Source organism: Mytilus californianus, unplaced genomic scaffold (genome assembly GCF_021869535.1).
Source record: "Mytilus californianus isolate M0D057914Y unplaced genomic scaffold, xbMytCali1.0.p SCAF_3, whole genome shotgun sequence".
Classification (NCBI taxonomy): Eukaryota; Metazoa; Mollusca; class Bivalvia; order Mytilida; family Mytilidae; genus Mytilus; species Mytilus californianus.
The window spans coordinates 117,709,466-117,732,238 of NW_026262679.1; the positions used below are offsets into that span (position 1 = coordinate 117,709,466).

Consider the following 22,773-nt stretch of genomic DNA (forward strand, 5'->3'; position numbering starts at 1 on the left):
TAAATTTATTCTCAATAATCTATAAAAATCAACACATTACAAAATAATCACAATATATTAAAGCCCTGAACACAGTCACTTAAAGTTTAATGCTTTATACATAATATTTTCGTACTTGAATATAAAGAATTTAAAAAAATATGAAATTTAAAGATAACATGGCACCATTGTTGATTTGAAGGTGTTAATCTAACTTAATAACAACCACAAAGATTAGTGTTAAATTTTTTCAAAGATATCTGCTCTCCTCTTTCTTGGGATTATAGAAAGGACCTATTACTTCCCATTAGAAAGGAAATTTATTCCTTGTATGGATGAATATAAAAAAGACAGCAATTTAACAACACAAATTCACCAAAACAGATATGTAAAGGTCACTTTCTAGAGATTTTTTAAATTTTTGTTGATGTATTGGTATAAGAGAAAATCAAAGTTTTCTGTATTTGAGCCAATTTATATCTCTTATTTTACAACTCCCTAAATCACATATATAAATTGCTTGCAAAACTTAGTTGATGAGTAGTATGTTTTAATATTGATTGTTCTAAAACTTATCTGTCTATGATGGTAAGTCATATACCTAATGCTGCTTATATCTTAAAAAAGACTTTATATACAGAATTCATTTTCTACATAGTAATAGAAGAAAAGTAAAGTATGAGGTAAATGTTTTTCACAAACCAGACAACTATAATGTAATGAGGCCCACATTTAAAATAAACGAATAGCCGAATCTTATATAACCATACAAATATTTTGAAATATCTAACAATTTTTAAACAGTTTTTTCTTCAATAAAGATTAAATATAATGCTTCATAAATTTATAAAATATATAAAATTATTTTGTTTCTCCTCAATTGGAGGTAGTATAGTCAAGACAATATTATATATAAATCTTAAAATGATAATTTTTTTTTTAATTGACTCGCATTTACAATACCCAATTCTCTGACAATTATGCGCATAAAAAACAGCTATATATCAAATATTTATTAATATTGGATTAATGATTTCTTAACCTGATTCAGCATTGAGGACCTTTGAATAAAATATAAAAATAATACATATTTAAAGTGTAAACTTTATATGTAAATTAATCAACAACACAATTCATTTCTTTTTATAAAATACTGATAACACCTCTATTTCCCCTTAATAAGGGATAATTCATTGTACAGCCTTATATTCAAAATAGTATATTTCCTGTTTAATAGCAAACTAATAACAACCTTTGTACAAATTCAGTAATTATAAATCAAAGTCTTGATTTGAGTACACTTCCAAAAGAGCTCGCATCTAAAGGGACATAACTCTTAGCTTCATTTGATAAATAATACAGAGGATCAGATATGACCCTGGGGTCAAATCCTTCTTTGACAAGGTCAACCTTGTGTTGTTTAAAGGTCGCTGTAACTCTTGTTTGTTCCTCCAATCGTAGGAATAATGGTCTGGCATAACTTGGTAGATTTTTTAAACAATGATCATAAATATGCTTCAGTCTTTCTTCAGTCAACTTCTCACTTTCATTTAAATGCAATGCTGCCATTCCTGCTCTTCCATCTTGACCTACAAAAACAATTCATATTTTTGAGTATAGGAAAAAAAAACACATTTAAAATATTTCAGTAAAATTAATTCAAATTATAGTTTTACTAGCATTGAGAACAAAGGTCTTTTGTGTATTCTTGTCATCAGAGTAAAAATTGACATCAATAACAGACAATAATTAGGTCATCAACTGATCTACTCAACTGGCCACAATAACTGACAGTAATTATTGGCCTCAATAACTGACTGCAATTACTGGCCTCAAAAACTGACCTCAATGTATTTTATTCAGATTCTTGTAAAATGTAGTATTTTTTACTATTCCTTCTTATGCATTATCATATTACATTTAGCCCTGTATTTATCAATTTATGACATAAAAGTAACTGATATTTACCTGGAACATTTACACCATAAACATTAGCATCATGAATGAAGTCCATGGAAGTTAAAATATTGGCTACTTCATTGGTTGACACATTCTCTCCTTTCCATCTGTAATGTAAAACATAATATCAATAGTTAAGTGTCAGAAAATATTGGCTACTTCACTGGTTGACACGTTCTCTCTTTTCCATCTGTATTGTAAAACATAATATCAATAGTTTAAGTGTCAGAAAATATTGAGTCAAGTGTAAAAGATTAGCACATATCAATGAGGTTATAGTTCATGCAGTTCTCAATTTTGCTATTTTTTAAAGTGCTTATAAAATGTGTATTGCATAAACTGCATAGAATCAAATTATGCATGATATGCATGTCTGGAGTATATGCATTATCAATGTCTAAATAAATAAAAAGCTTCTTACTAAAACACTGCATAAGTTATAGCTTGAAATTGAAAACTGAAGAAGTTAGTCAAATAAACTGTGTACCCTGCATGCATAATTTCACCAATAAAGGACAAAGTTCAACAAACTGTCTTTATGAAAACTTTAAAGAAAATCTAAATCCTGATAACTTACAAACCCTTTGTATTTGTACTAATAGCCTTCATAATATAAAAGTTCTAGCCTGAAAACTGTAGAAAGGGTCTGCCAGACAAACCAAGTACCACTCATGCATAAAATATGAAAACAACACTTTATACATTTCATGCGTCCGAAGCGCTTTTCTGAATTTACCTTCATCAGGAACGCTCAAACCCGAATATTTGAAAGCCATAGATGTATAAAACCGAAACAGTTGAAGAGCTATATAATCAAAATTAACCTAAAATAATACCCAAATCCTTCTAAGGCCAACTTTGCTTGAGGGAGTTGAAACCTTAGTATTTTCTTTATAATTTCAAAATTTATAAACGGGCAAATTTATAAAGGTTTGTTATTAATCATAATATTCCCCAAAAATGACAAAGTTAAACATCCTGTCATCTGTCGAAAATTCAAAGAATATAAAAATGCTTATCATATGCAAACCTTTAGTATATGTACTAACACCCTGCATTATATAAATGTACAGGTTGGAAAACTGAAGACGTATTTTGCCGAACAAACCATTTTCTCTATGTAAGGACAGACTAAAGATTGACAGACAGAAGAATGGATAGGGGTAAAACAATATTCCCTTGTAAATTGTGTGGTGGGAGCATAAAAAGCTTTAGCTTGAAAAATGTAGTAGCAGCCCAATTAACATAGCATATTTGTCCAAAGTATCTTTAAACATGAAGTGACAGCCTAAGGCCTAACTGAAACTTTTTATACAAGACCACACAACATGAAAATGTTGAAGACCAAACAACAAATATTTCTATAAAAGAAAAGCTGAAAAATAAGTTTCAAGAGTCCATAGAATTATGAACGAGGGGGTGGACAGATGAATGGGGATGAACAGATGAATCGGAGGATACACAAAGTCATTAATGCTGTATACCATGAACACCTTGAGTTTGGATATAAAACCATTTCTCTAGAATTTGTTACTGAATTATTTGACACATGCTGTCTAATTATGATTTAAAGAATTTCATCCAAAACTAAATAATCAATATTTACCCAATAAAATCATGATTAATCATGTATTTCTTTAAACTTTTATACTTTCATGTTTCCAGTTATATATAAGCAATCAATCAGACATTGACATCTCTGCTTGTAGCAAAATACCTGAATGTGTCCCCAACTCTGTCTTGAAAGTAAATAAAGTAATCTTTGTCCATGTACATCAAATCACCAAAGTTAAAGAAAGAGTCACCATCTTTGAACACATTTCTTAGGACTTTCTTCTCATTCACTTCTTTAGGACCTTTGTAAAATCCACCTTTATAAAATTCTGGTATTCCTGCTATAAACAATCCTGGTTCACCTTGTAAATAAATCCATAAACATAAAATATTCACCTATATAATTAACATTAAATGATCATCTAGTAAATACAACTCAAAACGTAAAATATCCACCAGGTAAACACTTAATATAAAATGTTTATATCTTATCAATTACCATCATAATTATGTTCAACATGTAAGCTAATATCTGGCTTTATGAAATGTCACCAATGGAAAATAACAAAACAATACCCTGTAACACAACAGCTTGTTTCATGACATGTCAACAGAAACAAAACACAAAATATTGTACCCAAATATATTGGATTATGATGTATCAACAAATAAAACTTAACACAATACCCTGTTCACAATAGCATGGAATAGGACATGTCAACAGACAAAACAACACAAAACATTGTAATCAAATATCTTGGATTATGATATGTCAACAGAAAAAACAACACAATACCATGTAACACAATAGCTTAGGTTATTTTTTGTCAACAGAAAAAAAACAAATCATAACACTGTAATCAAATATCTTGGAATATGACATGTCAACAACAAAAAACTTCACAATACCCTAGGCCTGACACACAATAGATTGGATAGTGACTTGTCAAAAAACAGAAAAAAACCTTTGTAACCAAATATTTGGATTATGACATGTCAACATAAAAAACAAAACAATTTCTCACTTTGTGACATGTCAACAGACTAAACCAAACATTGTAACCAAATATCTTGGATTGTGACAGGTCAACAGAAAAACAACACAATAGGTTGGATTATTTAATGACATGTCAACAGACAAAACAAATCAAAACATTGTAATCAAATATCTTATTATGACAAAAAAAAAACATAAAAACTTGTAATATAATAGCTTGCTTTATGATATGTCATCAGATAAAACAACACAAAATATTGCTGCCAAATATCTTGTTTTATGACATATCAACAGAAAAAAACAGCACAATACTCTGCAACAGAATATTATAGCTTGGATTATTTTATGACAAAACAAATCATGAAACTTTAACAAAAAAAACATAAAAAAACTCAATACTATGTAATACAATAGCTTGTGTTATGACATGTCTACAGACAAAATAACCCAAAACTTGATGACTCAATACCTTGGTTTATGAAATATCTACAGACAAAATAACCTAAAACATTGCAACTCATATCTTTTGTTTATGACATGCCAACAGACAAAACAAAACAAAACCTTGTTGCCAAATATCTTAGTTTATGACATGTCAACAGATAAAACAATACAAATTGAGATTTAAAAAAATATGTAAACATAAAATTTGACATAAAACAAAATACATATTTCGAACTAAGATATGTGATGTATATTTCTTACCAAATTCCACAGGAAGACATCTGTTATTCTTATCTCTATATGGAGCATCTTTCAAGGGATCATATTTGATAATAGCCATTCCTGTGGGATGTAGTTTTTGCTGAAATTTTTAACAAAAAATAAACTGTTATCACAGAGATATGTCTCACCTTTTTGTAATTTTGATAATGCAAATGTTGAAATTAAAATAGCAATACTTTAACATGTAAGTTATGCAAATATTCAAAGTCGATGAACCATGACTGAATGTACATGGCTAAACAATCTCCATGGAATGAGATGTGCCAATGCTAATACAACTGCATACCAAATACCAATGACTTATTATAAGTCTTTCCCTTTAAACAAACCTAAACACAAACATTAACTTGTAAACTATGTAAAAGTTTCAAAATCAATGAACCATGATCAGGGAAGGGGCTATATAATCTCCATGGAAATGATACTTGCAAATGCCAATAAATTTGCATACCAAATATCATTGACTTAACATTAGCAGTTCATCTTAAACTGATCTAATCACAAACTAATGTAAACTTAGCAAAAGTTTCAAAGTAAATAGACCATGACTGAGGGGGCGGGTCCAAACATTCTCCATGGAAATGAGATGTGCTAATGCTTATACAACTGAACACCAATTAACATTGGCCTCCCACTAATTTCCTTGAACTGACCTAATTACAAACTAATACATGTAAACCTAGCAAAATTTTCAAAGTCTATAGACCATGACTAAGGGGGCAGAGCCAAATAATCTCCATGGAAATGAAATATGCCAATACTTATACAACTGCATACCAAATATCATTGAACTACCACTAGTGGTTCCCCATAAATTGACCTAATCACAAACTAATACATGTAAACTATGAAAAGTTTCAAAGTCAATAGACCTTGACTGAGGGGGCGGGGCCAAACATTCTCCATGGTAATGAGATGTGCTAATGCTTATACAACTGAACACCAATTAACATTGGCCTCCCACTAATTTCCTTGAACTGACCTAATTACAAACTAATACATGTAAACCTAGCAAAATTTTCAAAGTCTATAGACCATGACTAAGGGGGCAGAGCCAAATAATCTCCATGGAAATGAAATATGCCAATACTTATACAACTGCATACCAAATATCATTGAACTACCACTAGTGGTTCCCCATAAATTGACCTAATCACAAACTAATACATGTAAACTATGAAAAGTTTCAAAGTCAATAGACCTTGACTGAGGGGGCAGGCCAAATAATCTCCATGGTAATAAGATGTACCAATGCTAATACAACTGCATACCAAATATCATTGACCTACCACTAGTGGTTCACTATGAACTAGACCTAATCACAAACTAATACATTGTTGACGCTGTCGCCGTCGCCGACACCGACGCCGGAAACAGCATACCTATGTCTCGCCTTTTTACTCCGTCAAGGCGAGACAAAAAACTGGTTTACTAAACTATAAGAGAAAAGAAATCCTTTATTTCATATTTGGTTATGAAAATATTTTTTACAAAAATAATATGTTTTTTTTTGCATAAAATAATTTAAGGTTAATGCATAATGTTTAACTGTTAGATCTTTCAAATATAATTGTAATCTCTGTGATTTAAAGGGCAAAAGATAACATTAATAAAAGTTTTCTTCAAATAAATGCTAAGGGGTTCTGAAGAACACTATGTCTTGCCAGCGATATTACGGTCAGTGTAAAAGTGTAATGCTGACTTAAAAAGTGAGTCCATTTATCAGTAGAATACAGAATTTAAAAAAAATTCAAAGTTTTTCTTTAGATGCAATTTCTAGGTCTTGAAGATTAGCTTCTGTCCAAGTTTCATAACAATCCATGAAGGTTTACAAACTTATCTTGTAAAATAAATTTAATCCCTAGGTCAACTAAGTCCATCTATGAGATGATCGATCAAAAAAATACTGAAAATAAAAAAAAATATATTTTCAAAAGTTTGCTTCAGACACTATCTTAATCATAAAAAAGCTTCTGCCAAAGTTTCATAAAATTCTATGAAGCTTTGACAAAGTAATTGATGTGTAACAAACTTTAACCCCAGACTGTATCTTCTTGTTAAATGTAAAATAAACTAAGTCAATTTATTAGTAAAACACAGAAAAATGAAAATAAACATTTTCAAAATTTTGCTCTGGATACTGTATTTTGGTCATTAACAAGCTTCTGTCCAAATTTCATAAAATTCCATGAAGGTTTGACAAAGTTATTGATGACTGAAAAACTTTAACCTCAAACTGAGCATGAGTGTTAACTGTAAAACCAAAGATCGTGAGAGCTCTGAGGGAAAAGACAGCCATTGTTTCTATTTTTTTGGGGTATCTTTTGATAATCTTCATACAAAGAATGAGCAAAAGAACAGCTAGAACATGTAGAAAGGTTGACAATATTGAAATTAATTATTGTTTAATGTAATTTCATTTCCTTAGTCAAGAATTCATCATGGAGTCAATTTTGACCAATGGAAGAGATTGGCACCTTCTAAATCAAAACATTTGATTAAAGTTGAAAGTTGATTATTATGCTGGGCAAGACGAGTTCACATATTCATGATATTTGGTAGTATATATTTTTTTCATGTAAAAATTAATACTCAGTACTGGCTATATAAATTGGTGAGTATTTCACAACATGGAAATTGGAAGCTCAAGCAGTTAAAATAATGTCTAAACAACAAGGTTTGATTCAATAATTGTCTTAAAGAGAGGCCAAAGATACCAAAGGTACATTAATGATTTAAACTCACTAACTATGACAGCTTTTAGATATAACAGTTGAAGTGACTTGACTTTTTACTGCAGATAACAAATGCATCATTTATATATAGATATGTTGAATGAAAACATTTAGTATATCAGTATATATATATGAATAGTTTTAATTTATAAATACTCTCTATTAGGTCACAGAAAACAGCATTGGAAATGTATATTCAGGTTGGAAATAAAGCACTTGTACTGTTAATTTTAGCTTTATCTAATAATCTTTACAATGCCCTATATCTTTGAATTCAAAAGAAATACTAAAGTTCAAAAAGTATTTATAAAGTTAACAAATCAGTTATATGGTTTAATAAATCATGTGAAAGAAACAAAACCTCAAAATATTCTCCACTGAGAGGCAATAATGTATTTCCTAGATACAGTCTGCTTTAAGGAGACTAAAACAAACAAAGACTGTTTGCATGCATAGAACTGAAAGAAATAGCCCCCTACGGGGGATGGGAAACAAGTTGTCAAATGTCAACTATGCACATATATAATATAATCAATTGCACATTGGGTAACATAATTCAAATAGGTTTTTAAAACTTCTATATGACAAAACATTAAAGAACATAAAATGTGCATGTAATAAAACAGTGAAGTAGTAAATTTAATTAAAGGGTCTTGTTTATAGATCAAATATCTCAATATTTCGAGAGAGACAAATGCATTAGTAAAGTTAAGCTAGCCACTGAGAAATATTTTGAATTTCATTATGGTGGACGAGGTCAGATTATTAAAAGCCTCTGTGAAGGCAACTTTATTTATACTCACAAATAACTTAATAAAATGCAACTTAAATGACAACAAGAGTGCACATGCTGGTATGTCTCGCCTGCTTTACTTGATTAAATTAAATTGCATACCGTACATTGTACACCAAATAAAGTTGGCCTTTTGCATATACTAAGATACTAAAAGACAAAGGAGCAGAGAAACAGACCTGATTGCAAAAATTGAACATTGACTAAATTAATGAACCATGAAAAAGAGGTCAAGTTCTGAAGAACCCTACAAGACAGACATGTTCATCCTGCAATCATTCCTTACAACTAATATAGTTTACAGTATTTGATGAATGGACAAAACCATGAAAACTTGCCAGACAGACATGTCTACCTATTAACAACCATTCCATGACATATACCAATTATCATGAATATAATGCCCCTATGGCTTATAGTATCATAGATAAAGCCCAAACAGGAAATATTTAAAACATTATCCAATGAATCCCCAAAAAGGTCAAGGTCAGATGCAACCGGTAAGACGGCAATATACACCTTACATTCATCATTCATTCCATAAACCAAATACAGCTAATCTTTTGTTTACAGTATCTGAAAAACAGACCAAACTACAAAAACACTTATAATTGACAAATGAACAATGAAAATGAGGTCAAGTTCAGGTGAAATCTGCCAGTCGAACATGTACACTTTTCAGTCATTCCACACACCAAATATAGTTGACCTATTGCATATAGTATCTGAGATACGGACTTGACAACGAAAACTTAACAAAAAACCTTGCAAGCATCCAATGTACCAAATATAGTTACCCTATAACTCATAATAAGGGAGTATTTCACAGCGACAAAACAACTAAACATTCTGAGAGTATTGCATGGCAATACATATCACATCTCCTTATTTTTATGGTCCCCTATTGGTTAAAAGTTCATTGAACTGGAACAACTAACTTGTTCTATAACTTTTCGTAGCATTTAACTGTGTATAATGAATATCAAATCAATATATTCAAGCACGATGAATAAAGTGTTGGAAACTGATTATATGGGTGAATTTTCTAAGTCTGAGGAACATAAGCAAAATAATCCTCCAAACCAAACAAAATTAAAACTTGATCTGTAACTTGTCATGGTAAAACTATATACCAATTATCAAATCAATTTATTCAAGCATAACAAAAATAAATGGGGAATGTGTCCATGGTACACAGATGATGCCCCTGCTTGCATATAACATTATAAAGGGACATAACTCAAGAACAGTAAAAGTGACGCTACCCAAATTCACATTTGAGGAAAACTGATTATTTGCATGAATTTTCCAAGTCCGAGGACCCAAATGCTGCAAAAAATTCAACCTAACCGAACAAAATTCAAATTTGATCTGTGACTGCATGGTCGTGATAAAACTATATACCAAATAACAAACCAATATCTTCAAACATGAAGAAAAATAAATGGGGAATGTGTCCATGGTACACAGATGATGCCCCTGCTTGCATATAACATTATAAAGGGACATAACTCAAGAACAGAAAAAGTGACACTACCCAAATTCGCATTTGATCTGTGTCAGAGTTCTAAGGCAAACTTAAAATAGAGAACGAAAACAAAAAGTTCAGCCATTTTTCCATTTGTAAAGTGACGCCACCCAAATCCAATCTTGTTCTCAGTTTTGTAGTAATAAGCATTGTGTATAAAATTCATAACATTTGGTTTAGGCAAACTAAAGTTAGAGAACGCAGCAATTTTTTCAATTTGTAAAGGGCATAACTCTAAAAAGGGAAAAGTGACGCCACCCAAATTCAATCGATCTGTATTTTGTTGTAATAAGCATTGTGTATAAGTTTCATTACATTTGGTTGAGGCAAACTAAAGTTAGAGAAACCAATTTTGGGACAAACGGACACACAGATGTACAAAGGTAAAACTTAATGCCCCCTCCGCTACGGCGGGGGGCACAAAAATGTGGAAAACTGATTTGCAGGACTGACAGATGGACAGACAGACGGAGAGTGCAAACCTAAACTTCATTGATAGGGGACTGAAAATATTCACAATGAAAATGGCAATAGACATATGACAGACAGGAAACTTTGTAACACAAAGCATTTGCATATAGGTATAAAATATAAAGCTTTATCATGTTTATACAAATAGTTTATGCCATCGCTGCCACTGGATTGTAATCCCTATATCTTTCATTGACTGATCATTTTATTTCATTGGGGGACCTGCCAGGATGGAAAAATTGGAATTTCTCTTACTTTTTTCCAAGTCCCACCTTGATTGGCTTGAAGGAAAATAAATTTAAGACCCCTTTCCAAAAGACATGAATATTTCAACACTCCTCCCTACAAATTTCTCCAGACTTTAATACTGCCTGTTTCTGTATTGACCCCATTATAACTTATAGGTTCAATGTTCTCATGGTTATATTAGCTTATTGGCCCTGAGCAGAAACTTGAAGAGATGAGGGCCAATAAATATGATCATGAATCTATAAAAGGGCCAATACAGAAACACCTAGCTCATAAGACTTTTATCATATAATACAAATTCTTTGATTGAAAAAAAAAGAAACTTACTGTTAAAAAAATTGTAGGTACAGGAAATCACATTTGAACTTGTTCTTCCCAGTCATGACAATTTGTTTTGTCAATTTTATTGTTGAGATTTCTGATTTCCAGTCCAGGTACTTAATCTATGCTAATGCAATATTTATCTAGCAAACATAAAGTACTTGGGAAGAATATTCAGACATTATGTTTTTTTGACGAAAATGAAACAATGTCAATGATAATAAATTGAAAATTCTACTTGGAAAGGTTGTGGAATGTTTCCGCAAATCGTAATTAAAAACGGATCATAATAAAATTTTCTTGTTATTCAGAATTGAAAAATGTGTCTTCCAATTTCTTTTAAATACGTCTATTCCAGGTTAAGATGCGTCCAACATAATTTGGAAGCAAAAATCTGCCACCAGAAGTGAAAATCCTGTATTGCTTTTGGACTTTTTCCTGTATTGGACTAGGCAGAAAAGCAATATTTACTCATGATTTATGTCAACAGGAAGACGTCAACAGTATTACACATGCTGATTTATTTGTATTAGGACTGATTTGCTAATATCATTTAAAAAATATAAATATTACACAAGGAACGAAATTGCATACATATAAATATTCAATGAGGTACGAAGTGGTAAGGGTACGAAATAACATGATTTCTGTGAATGATTTTAATAATGAGTAAAGGATATCCCTGCTTCTACGAAGTGTGGAATTCCAACCATGACGTCACTAGGTTGGATATATCTAGAATATTTCGTAATACTGATTTTTCCGGATTGAAAAAGAAACGTAAATAGTGTAAGGGAGAGCTCAAGATACGATCATTTTACGAGAAACAGAAGGAAAATGTGTAAAAAAGTGTTTAAAGTCAATCTGTTCATTTGTTTATCTCCTTCTCATCAATTCATTATTAAATTTTGAGGTATTTTCCAACGATAACACAAAATGATTGACGTGAGAGGCTTGGAAGTCTGGCCAACCAAATAGGGAATTGACAGCTTGAAGCAAAAACTTTAACCTGAAGTGGGACAGACGGACGGACGGACGGATGAACGGACGAATGAACGGACGCACAGACCAGAAAACATAATGCCCCAACTACTATCATAGGTGGGGCATAAAAATTGTATGTTCACCATGTTCAGTGGACAAACAATGGTCCCTATAGTGGATGGAATGAAGATGGACAGAGATAATCATGATCCTGTTATCCTATTGGGGTCAGTGGACAAACAATGGTCCCTATAGTGGATGGAATGACAGATGGAGAGATAATCATTATCCTGTTATCCTATTAGGGTCAGTGGACAAATAATGGTCCCTATAGCAGATGGAATGACAGATGGACAGAGAAAATCATTATCCTGTTATCTTATTGGGGTCAGTGGACAAATAATGGTCCCTATAGCGGATGGAATGACAGATGGTCAGAGAAAATCATTATCCTGTTATCCTATTGGGGTCATGAAAAGCTGCATGAGAAATACTTACAAGAAGTGGAGAAAGTCTTCCACAAGCACCAACCCTGCCGTTAACATTAAATGTGGCAGATGTTCCTTCTGAGGCACCAAAAAATTCTACAATTTTTGGTATATTAAATCTATCCCGAAACTTCTCCCAAATGTCTTTCCTAAGTCCATTACCTACAGCTACCTTTATCTTATGTTCTTTATCTTTTGGATGCTGAAAATAGAAAACGTTAAATATTGTAATTTTCCTGAACAGACATAAAATATGCCTTTAGGTTGGGAACATTTTCTATCTTGTTAATTGTTGAAACTATAATTAAAACAATCTTTAATCCATCTAAAAGAGTAAATATTTTAGTCAGTTTTCTAAAATATTGTTTTAAATTAACTTCTTCATAAGATAAGCTCCAAAGTCAGTACATCTTGGAAATGTTTGAAAACAATGTTGATTTTATGCATTTTTCGGACCTATAGGCTAAATGAAAACCTTAGGTAGCAACCAACCATAACCAAGAGCTGCGCCATGAGTGCATGACACGCCCGTCGCTTTTTCAAAGAATAAAGTTCCATAACTCCTCAATGTCATATCAGAAATTAATAAAAAACTAAAGGGAGGTTATTTTAATAGATATAAAACAGTCACCAAAGTTTCATGAAAAATGCTCAAAGCGCTTCTGAGTTACTGTCTGAAAACTGGAAAATCCTCCCTTTTTAATGAATAAAATCCCATAACTCAGAAACGTAAAATTTAAAATTTATAAAAATCGAAGGGGAGCTTACGCCAATAGATATAAACAATTCACCAGAGTTTCACGAAAACTACTCATAGCATTTTTGAGTTATTGTCCAAAAACTGGAAAATCCCCCTTTTTTAATGAATAAAACCCAATAACTCAGAAATGTAAAATCTAAAATTTATAAAAATTGAAAGGGAGCTCACGTCAATAGATATAAACTTTTCACCAAAGTTTCATGCAAATTGGTTAAAGCGTTTTTGAGTTATTGTCCGACATGTTGACGATGGACGACAGACGGAAGGACAACGGTATACCACATTAAGTCCCGTAAACAGGCTTATAAAAAATGTTCTGTAACCAAAATATTGCAAGATTTATATTGAATCCCTTGACACGACAATTTTCTTAAACTTATAAATTCTTCTATATTCAGGTCTGTGCACACCATAGAGAGTAAAAAAGTTAACAATCATATCATTGACACATCTCAGCTTAAAGCCTCCTCTGAACATTTGAAGGTTCCTGCTATGCATTGGCCACATAAAATTAAAAAAAAATAACCTGCCAAATATCGTTTCATCTCAGCAAGAACAGGTAGCAAATATTTACAGAGGTCTTTTCTTAAACTTTTAAATTCTTCTATATTCAGGTCTGTGCACACCATAGAGAGTAAAAAAGTTAACAATCATATCATTGACACATCTCAGCTTAAAGCCTCCTCTGAACATTTGAAGGTTCCTGCTATGCATTGGCCACATAAAATTAAAAAAAAAATAACCTGCCAAATATCGTTTCATCTCAGCAAGAACAGGTAGCAAATATTTACAGAGGTCTTCTGTATACTGTATACCTGTGGTACATCTAATAGATCTAGAGTTTTCCAATAGTGTTTCATTATAACATACATCAGGTACAGCCAGTTTATATTTACAGACACATGCAGAGTTCTCTAATTGACTGTATCATTGTAACATACCTCAGGTACAGCTAGAAGATATCTAGAGTTCCAATGTAGCATACCTCAGGTACAGCTAATAGATATATAGAGTTCCAATGTAGCATTCCTCAGGTACAGCTAGAAGATATCTTCAGAGTTTTCAAATTGACTGTATCATTGTAACATACCTAAGATACAGCTAGTAGATATCTACAGAGTTTGATTGTAACATACCTCAGGTACAGCTAGTAGATATCTACAGAGTTCCAATGTAACATACCTCAGGTACAACTAATAGATATCTACAGTGTTCCAATGTAGCATACCTCAGGTATAACTAGTAGATATCTACAGAGTTCCAATGTAACTTACCTCAGGGACAGCTAATAGATATCTACAGTGTTCCAATGTAGCATACCTCAGGTATAACTAGCAGATATCTACAGAGTTCCAATGTAACTTACCTCAGGTACAGCTAATAGATTTCTAGAGTTCCAATGTAACATACCTCAGGTACAGCTAGTGGATATCCACAGAGTTCCAATGTAACATACCTCAGGTACAGCTAGTGGATATCCACAGAGTTCCAATGTAACATACCTCAGTTACAGCTTGTAGATATCTGTAGAGTTACCAATGAAACATACCTCAGGTACAGCTAGTGGATATCCACAAAGTTCCAATGCAACATACCTCAGTTACAGCTAGTAGATATCTGTAGAGTTACCAATGTAACATACCTCAGGTACAGCTAGTAGATCTCTACAGAGTTCCAATGTAACATACCTCAGGTACAGCTAGTAGATCTCTAGAGTTCCAATGTAACATACCTGAGGTACAGCTAGTAGATATCTACAGAGTTCCAATGTAATATACCTCAGGTACAGCTAGTAGATATCTTCAGAGTTCCAATGTAACATACCTCAGGTACAGCTAGTAGATATCTACAGAGTTCCAATGTTACATACCTCAGGTACAGCTAGTGGATATCCACAGAGTTTCAATGTAACATACCTCAGGTACAGCTAGTGGATATCCACAGAGTTCCAATGTAACATACCTCAGTTACAGCTAGTAGATATCTGTAGAGTTACCAATGAAACATACCACAGGTACAGCTAGTGGATATCCACAGAGTTCCAATGTAACATACCTCAGTTACAGCTTGTAGATATCTGTAGAGTTACCAATGTAACATACCTCAGGTACAGCTAGTAGATCTCTACAGAGTTCCAATGTAACATACCTCAGGTACAGCTAGTAGATCTCTAGAGTTCCAATGTAACATACCTCAGGTACAGCTAGTAGATATCTACAGAGTTCCAATGTAATATACCTCAGGTACAGCTATTAGATATCTACAGAGTTCCAATGTAACATATTTGAGGTACAGCTAGTAGATATCGACAGAGTTCCAATGTAACATACACTTCATATACAGTTAGCAGATATCTACAGTGGTCCAATGTAACTTACCTCAGGTACAGCTAATAGATATCTATAGTGTTCCAATGTTACATACCTCAGTTACAGCTAGTAGATATTTACAGAGTTCCAATGTAACATACATCAGTTACAGCTAGTAGATATCTGTAGAGTTACCAATGTAACATACCTCAGGTACAGCTAGTAGATATCTGTAGAGTTACCAATGTAACATACCTCAGGTACAGTTAGTAGATATCTACAGAGTTCCAATGTAACATACCTCAGGTACAGCTAGTAGATATCTACAGAGTTCCAATGTAACATACCTCAGGTACAGCTAGTAGATATCGACAGAGTTCTCCAATATATTGAATGACTGTGACATTGTGTCTTCTGCAGTCCTCAAAATAATGATGAGCAGAAAACTTTGTTCGTAGTAAAATTGTATTACCTAAAGAGAAATGATAGAAGTAAAATCATTGCTGATCTCATTTGAAACAGTCAATGTCACCACACATCTGGTGATTTTATTGAAAACAGTCAATGACACCAAATACCTGGTGATTTCATCAAACAAAAGTCATGGCTAAATCAGGTAAACATTTTGTACATCCACTTATCACATTAGACCACAGTCAATGACACAAAATACCTGGTGATTTCATCAAACAAAAGTCATGGCAGTAACTTAAAGCTAAATCAGATAAACATCAAATTATCACATTGAACCAGTCAATAACACCAATTATTCCATATTGATAGAACCTTAGTAGATTTTTCTATATGAATTAGATTTTGAATAAATAAGCATATTCACCTGCGGAAAAAGTATATTCACCGCGCAAAACGTCGTGTGCTTTTACGTTACCGGTATGTTAAAATCTTTTGATGTACAATTGGTTTTTGTAAAAATTGTCATTATATACATTTCTATTGGTACTCTCTCGGAATATGGAATAAAACAATTACTGTCTTTTGTTTCGGTAAATATGTGGTTTAATTGACTTTTGAAAAACTGATATTCACTTCGGCCGCTGGCCTATATCACCTTTACATTCATGATTGGCTGATCTCATTGAACAACAGACAATAACAACGAATATCATCTTTACATTGGCTGATCTCAAAAAACTACAATCAATAACACCATTTAGAAATAACATCAACAATACCTTAGTACCATCAGAAAACAGTGAATAACATCAACATCAGCTGATATCATCACAAAACAGTGATTAACATCAAACATCAGCTGATATCTTCAGAAAACAGTGATTAACATCAAACATCAGCTGATATCTTCAGAAAACAGTGAATAACATCAACATCAGCTGATATCATCAGACAACAGTAAATAACATCAGACATCAGCTGATATCTTCAGATGACAGTAAATAACATCAAAGGTCAGCTAATTTCATCAGAAAACAGTAAATAACATCAAATGTCAGTTGAAATCATCAGACGTCAGCAAATAAAACATCAAACATCAGACAACAGTAAATAACACCAAACATCAGCTGATATCATCAGACAACAGTGAATAACATCAAACGTCAGCTGGTATCATCAGAAAACAGCGAATAAAACATCAGACATCAGCTGATATCATCAAACAACATTAAATAACATCAGACATCAGCTGATATCATCAGACAACAGTGAATAACATCAAAAGTCAGCTGGTATCATCAGAAAGCAGTGCACAATATCAAACGTCAGCTGATATCATCAGACTACAGGGAATATATATTACATCAGACAATAGTGATATCTATAATGTCAAATATCACTCAGGATGAGTGTGGTGACAGTGTGATACCTACCACAATCTATAGTTGAAAACAAGGCCATAATAGCAACACTGTGGTAGAGAGGGGTTACAGTATACACTATATCGTCATGTTCCAGTCCACCAAGGTATAAAAACTTGCTCATTCCTAAAGCTTTGGTTTGGTTTATAATAGCTGGCTTGGGTAGACCTAGAAGACAAACATAGGTACATTATATTTTTTTTCAATTCGAGAACAAAAATCAATTGAAGTTAATTGTCAGAGTTATATGTTTACCAATAGATTTGCTTTTATGTTGTTGTGTTTTTTATTGTGTTGTGAAGTTGTTGACTCAATGGTGTACCAGTATATCCCTACATTATCCTCTTATCCCATTTATTGTGTTGTAAAGTTGTTGACTCAATGGTGCACCAGTATATCCCTACATTATCCTCTTATCCCATTTATTGTGTTGTGAAGTTGTTGACTCAATGGTGCACCAGTATATCCCTACATTATCCTCATATCCCATTTATTATGTTGTGAATTTGTTGACTCAATGGTGTACCAGTATATCCCTACATTATCCTCTTTATCATTTATTGTGTTGTAAAGTTGTTGACTCAATGGTGTACCAGTATATCCCTACATTATCCTCTTATCCCATTTATTATGTTGTAAAGTTGTTGACTCAATGGTGTACCAGTATATCCCTACATTATCCTCTTATCCCATTTATATTGTGTTGTGAAGTTGTTGACTCAATGGTGTACCAGTATATCCCTACATTATCCTCTTATCCCATTATTGTGTTGTAAAGTTGTTGACTCAATGGTGTACCAGTATATCCCTACATTATCCTCTTATCCCATTTATTATGTTGTGAAGTTGTTGACTCAATGGTGTGCCAGTATATCTCTACATTATCCTCTTATCCCATTTATTGTGTTGTGAAGTTGTTGACTCAATGGTGTGCCAGTATATCTCTACATTATCCTCTTATCCCATTATTGTGTTGTAAAGTTGTTGACTCAATGGTGTACCAGTATATCCCTACATTATCCTCTTATCCCATTTATTATGTTGTGGAGTTGTTGACTCAATGGTGTGCCAGTATATCTCTACATTATCCTCTTATCCCATTATTGTGTTGTAAAGTTGTTGACTCAATGGTGTACCAGTATATCCCTACATTATCCTCTTATCCCATTTATTATGTTGTGGAGTTGTTGACTCAATGGTGTGCCAGTATATCCCTATATTATCCTCTTATCCCATTTAGTTATTATCAGAATAACGCTTTCAAGAAGGATAATGGTTTTTTTTCTGTTGATTTATATTTTTGAGGCTATAGCCTAATAATCTAACTCAGAAATCAGTCTCAAATACAAACCTTAATACCATATATATGTATATTTGTACATCTGTGAATTCAGTTTAATTTATTGGTAGGGATACCAAATTTCGTGAAATGTCGTGGTTATATATTAACCATGAATTTATATGTCCAACAAAGTACAAGCTTTCTATAGACTATGGCAAATCCATGAAATAAAATATCCATGAAAAAAACAATTTTTCCTCAAACCATAAAATTGGTACCCTTCCCCAAAATAATGAAATCAGTTTTCATTGTTGTTATCTACTTTTCTACTGTTTAAAGTTTCATACCACATTACATGTACTTGTTCTGAACCATGTGGTGGTATAAAAATATTAATGGTTATAAAATGAGTAAGTTAAATGACCAAAATTTCAGAGAAAATATTAAGTCAGATATTGTATTTCTATCAGAAACTCATTCTTTTTCTAATGATGTTTTATACCTTGAAGGATATAAATGTTTTGTTAATTGTAGATCTACTGAAAGTAGTAGAAAAACAGGGGGTTTAGCTGTATTGGTAAAGAGAACAATAATAGGTGGTGTGAAATTAGTTGATAAATCTCTGAATGACATGCTATGGTTTAAAATAGGCCACACCTACTTTGGTCTTAAACGTAATCTTTATATTTGCTTTGTGTACATATCACCCTCTAATTCATCATATACATTAAGAACTGGTATGGATAAAGAAATATTTGAAAAACTTGAGACTGATATTTCTAATTTTAACTCAGTAGGTGAAGTCATGATAATGGGAGATCTGAAAGCTCATATTCAATCAAAAGAAATAGATTTTATATGCGATGAACTAAATGACCCTTTGGAAGATTTTTTTCCACATACTACATTGCGGATAATGTACAAATTAAACGAAATACTCAAATTCCACAACGTAGAAATAGCTATGGAAAAGGTATCATAGAAATGTGTACCAGCTCCCAATTACGTATTTTAAATGGACGTACTTTAGGAAACTCTATAGGGAAAGTAACTTATCATAGTTACAATGGAACCTCAATAGATGTTTATTGTATCTGTAGTTCAATATTCGTATCAAATATAATGAACTTTAGAATTGAAGACTTTCATCCAAATAATTCAAATCATTGTCAAATAACCGTAAACATTTTTTGTAGTAATATAATGGGTCCTAAACAGGACAAATGTAATCTTCGGAAATTGCCACCAGTCATAAGATGGTCTCCAATTCAAGAGCAAAAATTTATTGAAAACTTAAATTATGATAGTTTTAATAATATTTGTACAAATACCGAAAAGCTATTAACAGCATATCAGACGTGGATGACGTGGTTTCTGATTTTAATAAATTACTAAAGGGAGCAGCAATACTAGATAACAGATTTGAATCAAAACTGCATAATAAACAAAAAAGAAGGAAAATTAAAAAACCATGAGTTGACAAAGACTGTGATGTTAAATATAGGCATATAAAAGCTCTCTGTAGAACTTTAGGTAGGAATCCTTGGGATTCTAGTTTGAGACTAAAAATTTTTACAGAGAGAAAAAAAACTTCAACAAGCTTGTACGTAAAAAATCATAGGGTCTATAAAAATAAAATACTAAAAAACATACTTGACCTATCCGAGAAAAATACTTCGGAATTTTGGAAATCTGTAAATTTATTAAAGGACAAAGCGAAAGAAGACCCTAGCTCCAATATTTCACATGATGAATGGTTGAAGTACTTTAGAAATTTAATGAATTTTCAACATTGTAATAATTTTGATGAAAACATTAGTAGTATTGATTGTAATAATGATTGTTTAAATGATAGTATTACTGCGGAGGAGGTGTTAAAGGTTGTAAAAGACTTAAAGTTAAAAAAATCTGCTGGTTGTGATGGTATAACAAACGAAATGATTAGAGTGTCATGTGGTAAATTTAAGTTAAAACATATTTGTTGATTATTAATTTGATATTTAAAAGTGGAATCTTTCCTTCTATATGGAGAGAAAACATCATTAAGCCTATATTTAAAGGAGGGTGTTTTAATGATCCTTCCAACTACAGGAGTATAGCTCTTTCTAGCTGTTTAGGTAAATTTTTCCTAAAGATATTATCTACCAGGTTAGAGAACTTCCTTGAAACTAACAGTATATTACACAAGGAGCAAATAGGCTTTAGGAAAAATAGCAGAACAAGTGATTACATTTTAACATTAAAAACTCTGATTGACAAGACCTTTAAAAAATCTAAACATCTATACACTTGCTTTGTAGATCTAAGAAAAGCGTTTGACACAATCAATAGAGATGGCCTTTTTCATAAGTTATTAAAATATAATATAAAAGGGTCTTTTTTGATATTTTAAAAGATATGTACAAAGATGTCTCTTTCTCTGTAAAATTAAAAGAGGGACTAACACAAACATTTCCCTCATGTGTAGGATTAAAACAGGGTTGTATATTAAGCACTACATTATTTTCATTGTATATAAATGAATTGGTTGAAACGTTTGACCACAAATGTGATCCAGCATGCCTAGATGATAAACAAGTGTCTTGTCTTCTTTATGCAGATGATTTAGTAGTAATATCAGAATCTGTATCTGGCCTGAAAAATGCTTTAGATAAATTAAATATGTTTTGTGATAAATGGAATCTATCTGTTAATCTTAATAAAACAAAGATTATAATATTCAATAAAACAGGAAAAATTATTAAAAAAAACAATTTCTACTGTAATGGAAAACTACCAGAGCTGACTGATGAATACAAGTATCTAGGTATAATTTTTAAACCATCTGGATCTTTAACTACAGCAATTGATCAGTTATCTAAAAAGGCTAGCAAAGCTATTTTTGTATTAGAAAATTATTATATTCTGAAAAGATGAATTTACTACCACATTTAAAGCTTTTTGATTCATGTTTTAAAACTATTTTATTATATAGCAGTAAAGTTTTGGCTACTGTTAGTTTAGTGAAACAAAATACTACCATCAAGTCAAACTATGCAAACTTTAGTCCAAATAAGATTCAAATCAAATTTGCTAAATTTTTATTGGGTGTAAATAAAGGTGCTGTGAATAATGCTGTACTTGATGAATTAGGTTTATTCCCACTTTCATTGTCAGCCCTTAAAAATACAACTAATTTCTGGATTCATATCATTAATATGAATAGCGAGAGTATGGTAAAGAAAGCATACAGTGAAAACTTTAACATGTCTAATGGTTTTTGTAGTAAAATAAAAGTGTTATTGGGTAAACTTGGTTTTCAGCATGTTTGGGAAAATCAAAATACTATGTCAAAGACAAAATTACCTTTTTCAGTTCAAAAGAAATTAGAGGAGGAATTCATAAAATCCTTGAAACAAGCTCTTTTTTGTGACTCTTATAAAGATAGTCATCGTAATAAACTAAGAACGTATCGCATAGTTAAAAATAATTACGAATTAGAAAAATATCTCCTACTGGACCTTAACAAAAATGTTATTTCTAAAATGTAATAAACTGCTTCGCTGAGCGCAGCTAGATACGCCTGCAGAGGTCCAACCCTGAACAGTTGGGGCAAAAAATGAACACAATATTCAAGCTTGATTCAGGTCTGAATTTGGATTGTAATTAAATATTTGACATATTATAGGTTTCTGAATAAATGTAGTCAAAGAACTTGAAATTGGTTATATGAATTGAATTTATATTCAATTAATAAAGATTTCTTGCTGTTGTGCAATACTTAGTAAATCTGTTGTCAGACTATAAACAAATAAGGTTCAATT

At 32.0% G+C, this 22,773-nt stretch overlaps 3 protein-coding genes across 3 annotated transcripts in view; all 3 read right to left on the bottom strand.

Annotated features, from left to right (window-relative positions):
• LOC127735943 (uncharacterized) overlaps positions 1-22,773 on the bottom strand; it is a 65,759-nt gene that overhangs the window by 31,009 nt on the left and 11,977 nt on the right. The window lies entirely within an intron of this gene.
• Positions 1-22,773, bottom strand: part of LOC127735942 (long-chain fatty acid transport protein 2-like) — an 89,327-nt gene continuing 66,554 nt past the window's right edge. The window contains exon 12 of the transcript XR_007998665.1: positions 1-1,142. The gene's annotated coding sequence lies outside the window, so the exon portion shown is untranslated. The remainder of the gene's footprint in view (positions 1,143-22,773) is intronic.
• LOC127735944 (long-chain fatty acid transport protein 2-like) overlaps positions 1,142-22,773 on the bottom strand; it is a 27,478-nt gene continuing 5,846 nt past the window's right edge. Inside the window, exons 4-10 of the mRNA XM_052246396.1 lie at positions 17,701-17,856; positions 16,201-16,325; positions 12,795-12,986; positions 5,195-5,294; positions 3,656-3,854; positions 1,948-2,045; positions 1,142-1,568 (exon numbers count right to left, since the gene is read on the bottom strand). Coding sequence (XP_052102356.1) covers positions 1,258-1,568; positions 1,948-2,045; positions 3,656-3,854; positions 5,195-5,294; positions 12,795-12,986; positions 16,201-16,325; positions 17,701-17,856 — 1,181 coding nt within the window. The 3' untranslated portion in view covers positions 1,142-1,257. The remainder of the gene's footprint in view (positions 1,569-1,947; positions 2,046-3,655; positions 3,855-5,194; positions 5,295-12,794; positions 12,987-16,200; positions 16,326-17,700; positions 17,857-22,773) is intronic.